Raw genomic sequence first — 12,162 nt, 5'->3', positions numbered from 1 at the left:
TGGTATCCTAACAGTTACAACATAATACTGGTATCCTAACAGTTACAACATAATACTGGTATCCTAACAGTTACAACATAATACTGGTATCCTAACAGTTACAACATAATACTGGTATTCTAACAAATTCACATAAATTATCTGGATAAGTTGTTGTTTTAGATAAGTTTTTCTTTTTTTGAAAGATCATTAATTACGATATGGATATAATACTTTAAAATACAAACTATAAAAAAAATTATCAAACAAAGTATCAGTAATAAAAACTTATAAGTATAAATTAAAAACCTAAGAGCTTTAGCTAAGCCTGACGTATTGATATTCACCAAACTTGCACAGAAGTAACTATTAAAATAGTATAACTAAATACCGAAACTCTTTGTACTGTAGGTCAGCGGTAAGCTTTAGGATTTACACGCTAAAATATGTGGTTCGATTCCTCGCAGTCGGCAGATCGCAGATAGCCCACTGTAAAGCTTTACACTAAAATAAGGCAAATCAAATTCTTATGTCATTCGTTTGGAGTGTTGCAGCATCACTCTTTTTCTCTCTCTTTTGTAAACGTACTTATCTTACAGTCTTCGCAATAAACATAAAACTCTGACAGCCTTTTCGAATTGTGTTCTACAAAACTTCATGGTTTATCATTAACTGTTTTTTGAGCTAAATCTCTTTGCAGGTTTAAAAGTGGGCTGAATTTAGTCTAGTCTTTTATATATTTCTGACAGTCCTAAAGTTTATTTGATAACTTGTAAAGCTTTATATATAAAACTAGGTTATCAGAATCAGCTCGTTCGAACCATTACAAACGTATTCTTATATCATGACAACCTAACAGTGTTTAGCATTTCTTGGTTTAAAATATTTTACCAGCATAAACACCATGTGTTGTAAATCTTTTACCAGCCTAAACACCGTGTATTTTAACTTTTTTACCAGCCTAAACACCATCTGTTGTAAATCTTTTACTAGCTTCAACACCGTGTGTTGTAAATGTTTTACCAGCCTAAACACCGTGTGTTGTAAATGTTTTACCATGCCTAACACCATGTGTTGTAAATGTTTTACCAGCCTAAACACCGTGTGTTGTAAATGTTTTACCAGCCTAAGCACCGTGTGTTGTAAATATTTTACCAGCCTAAACACAATGTGTTGTAAATATTTTACCAGCCTAAACACCGTGTGTTGTAAATGCTTTTACCAGCCTAAACACCGTGTGTTGTAAATGTTTTACCAGCCTAAACACCGTGTGTTGTAAATGTTTTACCAGCCTAAACACCATGTGCTGTAAATGTTTTACCAGCCTAAACACCGTGTATTGTAAATGTTTTACCAGCCTAAACACCATGTGCTGTAAATGTTTTACTAGCCTAAACACCGTGTATTGTAAATGTTTTACCAGCCTAAACACCGTGTATTGTAAATGTTTTACCAGCCTAAACACCGTGTGTTGTAAATGTTTTACCAGCCTAAACACCGTGTGTTGTAAATGTTTTACAAATCTTAGCACCATAGTTTTCTTTCTCAGTTTTATTCATATAGTATCTGATATTCTCTTATTTCATTTCTATACGTGTGGTTAGGGTTAATGTTCAGTATTATCTGAGACAATCTCGTGTTTCACACAGAATTTTAAAAAAGAAGCACGAACTTATAAGATTACTCCACCGTTATATTATGTGTCAAAATTAGTTAATCTATCCTTTATTTTAAGCTGTGCTTACCTCCATGATCGCGTATTCTATATATTATCATCGAGAAAGTTTTGTTTGTTTAAAAACGTGTAATTACAAGATCGGTGCAAAAGTTCAATTAATACAATAACAAGAACAGAAAAGTTTCACGTGAAGCCCAATTTTGTTTAGTAAGAATAGGTAGAATCACTATTGTTTATTAATAAATTGGGGTTGCGTGTATTAGTCTGAAACAATAGCAGAGCTAAAATTATTAAAATAATATAAAAAGTTTCATAATTGCAAATTAGAGGTATAGAATAGCTCTCAGCATTTATAGTCTATTTGTTTCTATAAACCCATGAAGGTGACTATGTCAGCCACGCTACAAGTGTTATATCTAGTGCCGTCTTAAAATGTATAGAATTATGTTTGTTTTCTTATAACAAACCCTCATCAGGCTTTCACGTGTGTCCATCGAGGAGAATCGAATGCCTGAGTTTAACATTTAAATCCGAAGACTTACCGCTGTGTAGAAACTAAAACACTGAAAATATTAAGTTGTGGTTAGTTAACTTATTTCTGTCGTCCAGAAAAGTCTTGACAAGTTCTCAAATCGCTTTATTAGAAGAATATAACTAGGTAAAGGTGTCATACGCAAATATGTCCTTACCTTCCATGTCTTTGACCGGGGATCTAGAATTGAGACTAACCGGGGAGGTTTGCAGAGGCGAGCCTGCCCAGCCATAGTAACAGTTCCCGGAAGTATGAACGGTGGTACCTGTTGCCAGTCCTAACGTAGGCAGGCTAGGTTGCTGGTCTGTTATCGCGAGGTAAGGGTCTGATGTAGCTTCAGTCATCAAGGAATCAATGGTAAACTCGCAGGTCTTTTGGGCTAACGGGTTATACATATTTATCCCGAGGTTGAAGACGACAGCATTTAGATCCAACTGCATCCCCAACTGTGTATCAGGGGGAGAAGAAAACACGCGTGTACTTTCAAGCTCCGCCTCCACTAACCAGGATATCTATCTAAATGGTACAATCGCAGAAAAGTAAGTAAAATCTTGAAACAGTACAAGAATGGCACTAACTACATCACCGTCTGACAGGTTAATTACACGCAACAGGAAAGATAGCTCAGCAAATCACTGCTTCTTGGTATTAACTCAGCTGCCTCAATCTGCAGAATGTCTCTTGCAACACTTTGTCCCGCTGCCTTATTCCTTAGCTGTTTCACAACATCTGTGTAGGCCCGTGTTTCTTCTCACATAGATATCGGACTGTATTTCTCCGTACTCTCGCATAGAAGCAGCAGCTGGACGAAAAGGCTTCTCCTTCGTTACAAGACACCTCTGTTTTGTCACCTTGATCTCACTACGTAAGACTGAAACAAACGAGGCAGGGGGTGGCTCTGCTCCCGTCTCAAACTGTAGTGCAACAGTTTGCTTTCTTTATTCTGTACAAAGTAACGAAGTTTCGAGGATAACATGTTATTTCATACGAATCAATTAATCAACCAAAATATCTTCAGTGTGCAGAATAACACATTAAATTACATACATGTGTCTTTGGCTGAAAATATCCTCTCAATAAACGGACTCTCATTCGACTCAGAATGTTTTCCATTTTTATCTACACTGCACCACTCAAAATCTAAACACAGTGTGTATAATTACTTAATAGAATTTAATATGGAACACATTTTTGTGGTTCTAATAAGAAGCCTATTGCTGGCCGAACTTACTGGCATAGATGAACTTATGGTGTTATCAGATAAGTAAGATCCGGAAATGATTTCATACACGTAATGAGTAAAGATGTAATTGCTAAAATATTGAAACTACCGTGTAATAACATAATGACAGCCATTTATTCAAGATAAGTTTTGCTCTGTGATTAAATGTTCCTTTTTGTTTATCATTTGCACAAAGGAGAAGAAAAACAATTGGAGTAGTTTTTGTTGTTGTTGTTGTTGTTTTGAGAAAATTTCTCATTTTGATCATACGGTAATTTTTGGATTCTTGCTATTTTAAACCTAAAATGATGAAAATCTATAGTGTACGTAGGTGTAAAAGAGTTAAATTAATACTCGTTGTAAGTAAATATCACAAATATACACATACCTGTATACATCAATGTCCGGCATTTGTGCTATATGAATGTATATTTTTCCCATACTCATAGCTTGTTTATGTTTTTACACTTTCATTTCATTGCTTAAGATCCGTGATTATTTGTAATTCAATAAAATGTGTGATAAAATCAAATTTATTCAAAGAATGTTTACACAATTATACATTAGCCTGATCTATCCTACCTGAGATAGATTGCAGATAGACAAATACATAGAATTACATGCTATACAGCTTAGTGTAAATCGTTTGTTCTCATGACAAAACTGAAAGTGTCTTTTACGAAAGAAATGTTTGTTTGTTTTCTACACCATCACACTGCAATACATGAGTAATTCAATCTAAAAATTTCAAAACGAAGAAGTTTAGGATGCTATGCTGTTTCAAGAAATCTAAAACTATGAAGAAACTGTCTAACATTCCTTGAGATATGCTAGGAATCAGAAGCTTTCATTGCTTTGTATATAGTTTGATGTCAATTATGAAAATGATCATTCAGGACTCATGTCTTCAGTGAGCTTTCTCTTTCTAAAGTATACTGAATATATTTTTCAAGGATAGGAAAGGAGAATTCTTTCCTCAGTAGACACAGTTTAGAAAGATCATAAAATATATTTACAATAAAGCATCATATGTTTATCTCTTTGTTTGTTCACAACAACAATAAAGCATATTAGGTTTATATCTTTGTTTGTTCACAACAACAATAAAGCATATTATGTTTATATCTTTGTTTATGCTTTATTGTTGTTGTGAACGATGTTTTATTGTTGTTGTGAACGAACAAAGATATAAACATAAGATGCTTTATTATTGTTGTGAACAAACAAAGATATAATCATAAGTGCTTTATTGTTGTTGTGAACAAACAAAGAGATAAACATATTCATATGTTTATATCTTTATTTGTTCACAACAACAATAAAGCATCTTATGTTTATATCTTTGTTTGTTCACAACAACAATAAAGCATCTTATATTTATATCTTTGTTTGTTCACAACAATATTTTTCCAACTCCACCGTGAAACCTCCAGGAGTTCTCGAGTATGCTCCACGGGGATTGTAAATCCTTACTTTATTCATTTATGATGTTACGATTTAAACAACCCTTTGTTATTGCCTCAGTGCCGTCCCGCCATCTAGGTGAAGCTAATGAAATAAACGCTACTTTGGCGAAAAGAACAATACATTTTCTAGTATGTTCAGATATGTAGCTCAATAGACTAAAAAACAGCGCGTGACAACTTAGTTTTCTGTACATTTTCTAGTATGTTCAGATATGTAGCTCAATAGACTAAGAAACAGCGCGTGACAACTTAGTTTCTCTGTACATTTTCTAGTATGTTCAGATATGTAGCTCAATAGACTAAGAAACAGCGCGTGACAACTTAGTTTCTCTGTACATTTGCTAGTATGTTCAGATATGTAGCTCAATAGACTAAGAAACAGCGCGTGACAACTTAGTTTCTCTGTACATTTTCTAGTATGTTCAGATATGTAGCTCAATAGACTAAGAAACAGCGCGTGACAACTTAGTTTCTCTTTTATTATTTCTCAGGTAAATACAATTTGGAGAATTTCAGGTCTTTATAGTCAGCTATAGAGGTAAAATGCTCAGAAGATTAGTATCTGCATACAGATCCCAAGATTATAGATATAAGTGGTTGTTAATATTGTGTACTTAAATCCGTTACTGTTAACCATAACAGAATCATTAAAAAGCACTTTATATGCTCCCAGCTTGTCCCTATCATCACCTCCTCACTCCCACTAGTGAAGTTATAGCCACAGATATAGTGTTTTCTACACGCCCCCTAGTGAGATCATATTTAACTACTGTGACAGTAGGGAGAGTCCAATTTGTCATCACAAATAATCACTCATTCCACGCCCTTGATCTCTGGGCGAAAACAATTGCTCCTCCCATACTTATAAAACCAATAGCAGCCTGAATTGCCAAGGCTTACAGGAAAGTTCCGCCTCCTCCGTTGCTATATGACAAATCCACCCTTATAGCAGCTTTATTTTGTCAAACGGGTGTTTGGAAAACTGCACGAACAGCATTTTTTTCTTGCGGATATTTAATATTTAATCATACACAATCTGAAAATGACTAATGTTACCATTTGTCTTTTAAAATACAATATAATTACAAAACTGGATCATGACGGGCACGATTCATTTTACTTCATGTTTTTTGTTATTTTCATCTAATCTTTCTGTCTGCCCCACCAGTGGCACAGCGGCATGTCTGCGAACTTACAACGCTAGAATCCGGGTTTCGATACCCGTGGTGGGCAGAGCACAGATAGCCCATTGTGTAGCTTTGTGCTTAAATACAAACAAACAAACAAAATCTTTCTGTCTAATCTGATGTTTTAATAACCGCTAATAATGTGGTTTATTGGTTTGGTTTTAATTACCGCTAATAATATGGTTTATTGGTTTGGTTTTAATTACCGCTAATAATGTGGTTTATTGGTTTGGTTTATTTTGAATTTCGCGCAAACTACACGAGTGCTATCTACGCTAGCCGTCCCTAATTTAGCAGTGGAAGGGAAGAGAGAAGGCAGATAGTCATCACCACCCACCGTCAACTCTTGGGCTACTCTTTTACTAACGAATAGTGGGATTGATCATCACATAATAATGGCCCCACGGCTGAACGGGCGAGTATGTTTGATGGGACAGGTATTCAAATCTGCAACCCTCAGATTGCGAGTCAAATGCCCTAACCACCTGGCCATGCCACGCCTGGTTTATTGGGGAAAGCAAAGAATGTGTTTTTATTTTTAGAATCAAGTGGTTCAGACTGATTAGTAACTATGTGTGTGCGTTCGTGCGAAGTTTTACTCTATTTTTGGCCATGTGGTCTGAAATATATATATATAACAACTTCTCAATCCTCATAGCCACTGGGTGACCCCTGTAATTCTCAGTCGTCAAATCTTTTGAGAAAGTGATCGGTCACGTGGTGCCAAGACAAAGAAAACTGGGTTTCTCTAGTGAGCTGGAATATTCGTTTTCAAACATTTCTACTTTGTAATCAACATGTTCAATTCTCCAGGAATTCATCCCGAAAGAAGAAAGCCTCAAGTGCCATACAATGATCCAATAAAAGCGATCGTCGACTTCTCCACGCAAGTGCACACATTGTATTTTTGAATTTGAAATAATAAATATTGTGTTCGTGGTGTCTTACACTTTTAATTTAGTCCTGTTATTCCTATACTTAAGTTCATCCAGTAAAAATTCAGTATTGTTCCATACTACTGTATCTTGTTCTTTTTTAGTGTACTTATCCATTATATAACTCTCGAGTTAATTCGTTTCACCTGATTATACCACAAGGGGTACCTAACTGAGAAAAAAATGACAGTACGTAGTGATATTCGACGAAACATATGTATACCTTAATAACTGCAACAAATCCCGTGCCATTTTCTTCAGGTCAATGGGCGAAAATATTTCCAAAAGTGGTTCACAGCATGGCAATCGATAATGTGCCAAGGGCAAGTTAGGAATCAGGAGAGTGTAAACAAAGGTCAATGTAAACACTATTTACTATTAGACCAGTATTCTAGAACCGACTTTGTATGTAAATGGTATAGGTTCACGAAGATAAGCCTTCCAGTCATACATCCTCTTCAGTCATAGCATATGAGAATGAAATGGGTATTCATGTTATTATATACAAAGACTTACCGGTCAAGTCACTGGTCATTGAAATTGACGTATACATCAAATCTTCAGGTCAACAAACAGTATGATGTATACATCAAATTCTTCGCGTCAACAAATAGTATGATGTATAAGTCAAATTCTTCACGTCAACAAACAGTATGATGTATACATCAAATTCTTCGCGTCAACAAATAGTATGATGTATACATCACATCCTTCACGTCAACATTTATTTGATTTAAAAAAAGATAATACGAAGTTCATTTATTGTGTTAATTAAAAGTTAATGATTTATTATATCATACTTGAACTTATTGTGAGCATAAAAGAGCTTATTCAGTTAGTTGTTTTATCAGCGGTAAATTTGAGGACTTGCACCGCTAAAAATCGGGTTTCGATATTTGTGGTTTGGAACAGCACAAATAATCCATAGCTTTGGGCTTAGCAACGAACAGTTATTTTGTTTTTCGGACAACAATTCAATACGTGTTAACAATGTAAGAAAAACCATTATGAAAAGAAAAATTTCCACACTTTTGAATTATGTGTTAGAGAAGTTGAATATATTAGCTTAGGAGAAAATAACGAAAGAACAATATATATATATATATGTATATTAAATTTAATATCTAAAAGAAAGCGTGCATAAAAAATAGCGTCTCATTACTTTTGACTACATTTTAAAACATCTTTTCAGCGATCAAAGCGAAGAAGGCAAAAAGCGTCGTTCGTAAAAGACAAACAAATAAAGCTATGGTATAAACTGCATCGTGGAAAGGGTAAACAGTCTTTAATAAGAGATACACCTGTGGAAGTAAGTTACAATACACTATCTGTCAAATTTAACCTTTATACGCAATTAGAATTTGGAGGTAAATTTTAATTTTTATTCGTCTAGTAGTGGTAAATATTAAATTAACATCATACTGTTTGTTGACGTGAAGTATTTGACGTATACATCATACTGTTTGTTGACGTGAAGTATTTGACGTATACATCATACTGTTTGTTGACGTGAAGTATTTGATGTATACATCATACTATTTGTTGACGCGAAGAGTTTGATGTATACATCATATATTTGTTGACGTGAAGAATTTGATGTATACATCATACTATTTGTTGACGCGAAGAGTTTGATGTATACATCATATATTTGTTGACGTGAAGAATTTGATGTATACATCATACTATTTGTTGACGCGAAGAGTTTGATGTATACATCATATATTTGTTGACGTGAAGAACTTGATGTATACATCATACTATTTGTTGACGCGAAAGTTTGATGTATACATCATACTATATGTTGACGTGAAGAATTTGATGTATACATCATACTATTTGTTGACGTGAAGAATTTGATGTATACATCATACTATTTGTTGACGTGAAGAATTTGATGTATACATCATACTATTAACTTAATACACTCCGATTTATTCCTTAGAACAACAATAAAGTTTTTTACATTGCATTTGTCTCGCGGGCGCTTAGCGTCAAGTGGTCCATCTTTAAGCGAGTGTTTTTCACTATAAAGCTAATAAAAGTGTTTTTGTTATATTTTTCTTAATTCAAATTAGATATGCGTCATAATAATTATTCCTATCTAACTTTTTTTTCGCATAACTCCTTGTTTAGGACGAGTTCTGGTATCCTAGTATATTTACCAATAGACGCGAAATAAACATCTTTATTTATTTTCGATGATACAAAGAGAAATTTTACTTGAAGATTCCGAAACGACGGCTAATTAATAATAAAACATTGTTCATCTCAATACAGAGGAAGGTACATCAGTTTGTAAACGCTTTACTGCCTTTGTTTTGCACATGTCTCCATAAATCACTTTATGTGAAAGATATAAATTTCTGTTTTTCCTTCTGATATTGAAATATATTGAATACCTAGAATAAAAGAGGCAAATATTGGGGTCTAATAAAAATTACAGAACGAAACCAGCCTTTTGTTTTACAATCATACATTCAGTGCCATTTCTTATTTATTTCACCGTCCCTTATACGTCCATACATATCATTAAGTTAAAATTCATTTAAAACATTAAAAACTATTTTGGATATGGTGCCGTCACAAATGCTACAGAAAAAGCAAAACCATTCCAACAACATAAGCTACGATATAAATATTTTCTGTTACTTCGTTTTGTTTGAAGTAGTACAAAGGCTCAGACTGCGCACTTACACATTTTAAGAGGCTTAAAAACACTTAGTTACATGTAATTAAAGTAGTTTAGTTTTATTTCTGAGAAGAAAATAGAAAATTTTTTCAACATATCAATTAAAGGCTAATCATTACCGACTTTGTTGTTTTTGTATTTTACAGACCATTAGGCTTAACTTTAACCAGTTCGTCTTGAATCTTCTTTAGGTGTACTTATTTATTAATAATAGTTGTGTAGCTGTGGCATATATGTTGTGACAGCAAAATTTAGAATAGTTAGATATTTTAGCAGGACGAAGACTGAGTCTTTTACATGAGCCAAGTTATGATGGAGTATTGTAGTAACACTGTGATTCACGGTGTGAAATTACGGTTAGGGGCGTTATCTCTGTTTCTGGTGTTTACATAAGATTAATTAACCCTGTCAGCTATCAAACGCTGCCAGACGTCGGCTTAGCGTTCTCATCTATACAGCACGAGACCGTTACGTCAAAAACATGACGTTTAACGACCTCCCAGATAAACAAAGTTGAGAAGAAAGGCCCTCATTACATCAATAACGTTGAAGCAAAGCGGCCTGATGGGAATAAAAAAATAGACTTCTGTGCAGAAATTCTGTCAAAACAGTTAAAATAGCCACTTCTTGATGTTGAATACGCAGCTAAGAAGGAAAGATCGTACGTGACTGTCATAATTGTTATATTAAAGCTGTGGTCATTTTGCAAGGACTCATATTTTTAGCCTTGTACGTTTTTGAATGCAATGAAATAACTTCCAACATATATTGTTACGTTTCTGCTTGTTTGTTTGTTTCCGGTAGAAATTCTTCCCGAGGATCTTCAGCGATACAAGTCTTTTCTTGATTAAACCAGTTTATTCTTCCTCCATACAAACTTTTAGTACACAGAAGTTCCACAATCAGTACGTTTCTCGTCACTTTAAACTTAACAACTTTTATAATACACGCTATAAATCACAGCGATTCACAATATCGATAACTTCGCTCTCGACGAGTGCAAAACACACACTTTACGGCTCACTAGCTCGAAGCTAACAGAATCATAAATTACACGCAACTCAAAGTAACTATTGCTCTCTCTTCATTCATTCATCCCTGCTGGCTTTCCCTGTCAGGCTTATATAGTAACGAAGAGGGCTTCCCCGATCATTCGAGAAACTCATCACGCACGCTACCAGCGCCAACGCGCCAGCAACGTCACGTGACTTCCGCTGTCGTAACATTATAGTAGGAACGCATGCAACAAATTCCAATACAAACTTAACTAACGAATTAACAGAATGGGTGTCTATTTTTCAGAAATAGTTTCATTCACTGTTCGAAATACTTCACGTGTTATTGAGTATAATAACAAACCTTCTTTTACTGTTTTCTTTCTTTAAGTAAAATCTGAAGTAGCTTGCACACACGTTAACAGTATAGCACTTTTAAAGTTAGAAAATAGATAAATACTCATGTACCAATCAGAGAATGAACAACATTGCAGACACAGACGACAAAAAAATCAGGGTATTCCTATGCAGACACTTCGAGTGAGTAGAAATTTTGTTTGTTTGTAATTAAGCACAAAGCTACACAATGAGCTATATGTACTCTACCCACCAGGGGCATCGAAACCCGGTTTCTAGCGTTTTAAGCCCGCACACATACCGTTGTACCACAAAGGGGGAAAGAGTAGAAATTACAGTTTCAATACTGATATTACAGATTTATTTTATTTTCAACAAAAGTAAAATTGAAAATATAATCTGTGACTTAGAGGCCTAATTTATTCTTTGACTCGCGGTATCTTCTGTTGTGGACAGCAGTTTCGCCTATTCAAAGCTCATAAGCACAGCTTGTGTGAGTAAACCAAAGTAATACAGTTAAAACTGTTATAATGATGGTGTGTGTGTAATATTTATGGGGTTTTTAAGTTTTTATAATTTAGCGCAATGCCACAATAATATTCACATACCTGAATTAATTTAAGTTACTAAATTTGCGCACATTTTATTGAAGCCAAGACAGTACAAATTGCATCTTTAAGCGTCCCTTATGTGACGTCATTTTAGTCTACTGACAGACTGACACACAACACACTACTGTTAAGCGGTGTGAGTGGTTAAAACAGGACATGAGTTAGCGTGCACTTAGGAAATTGCAAAATGTATAACAACAAAGACTTGTAGAGCAGCTTATACCCAAACTCAAATAACTTCATACGAATTAATATAATCCAGTTCCCACAAAGACTTTTACAGTCAGAGATTGACGTTGTGCCACATGTACTTTCTTTGGCCTCATTATAACTCTCACACAATTGTTCAGAAGTTTCAAAGCTTTTGGCATAAATAAGGCCTTTTTTAGATTATGTGACATCCAAGAGTTGATACAAAACCTACAGAAATAATAATAAAAACAATAAACAGCAAGACATTAAAATTACGTTCACTTAATACTCATTCTTCTGTTGACACCCATAAACT

The 12,162-nt window shown here is 34.5% G+C and overlaps 1 protein-coding gene across 1 annotated transcript in view; it reads right to left on the bottom strand.

Moving 5' to 3' along the window:
• Positions 1 to 2,775, bottom strand: part of LOC106466380 (T-box transcription factor TBX1-like) — a 42,225-nt gene extending 39,450 nt beyond the window's left edge. The window contains exon 1 of the mRNA XM_013926661.2: positions 2,347 to 2,775. Coding sequence (XP_013782115.2) covers positions 2,347 to 2,629 — 283 coding nt within the window. The 5' untranslated portion in view covers positions 2,630 to 2,775. The remainder of the gene's footprint in view (positions 1 to 2,346) is intronic.
• Between the last annotated feature and the right edge of the window lie 9,387 nt (positions 2,776 to 12,162).

Source organism: Limulus polyphemus, unplaced genomic scaffold, assembly GCF_000517525.1.
Source record: "Limulus polyphemus unplaced genomic scaffold, Limulus_polyphemus-2.1.2 Scaffold2241, whole genome shotgun sequence".
Classification (NCBI taxonomy): Eukaryota; Metazoa; Arthropoda; class Merostomata; order Xiphosura; family Limulidae; genus Limulus; species Limulus polyphemus.
This window is presented reverse-complemented; position numbering and strand designations above follow the sequence as displayed.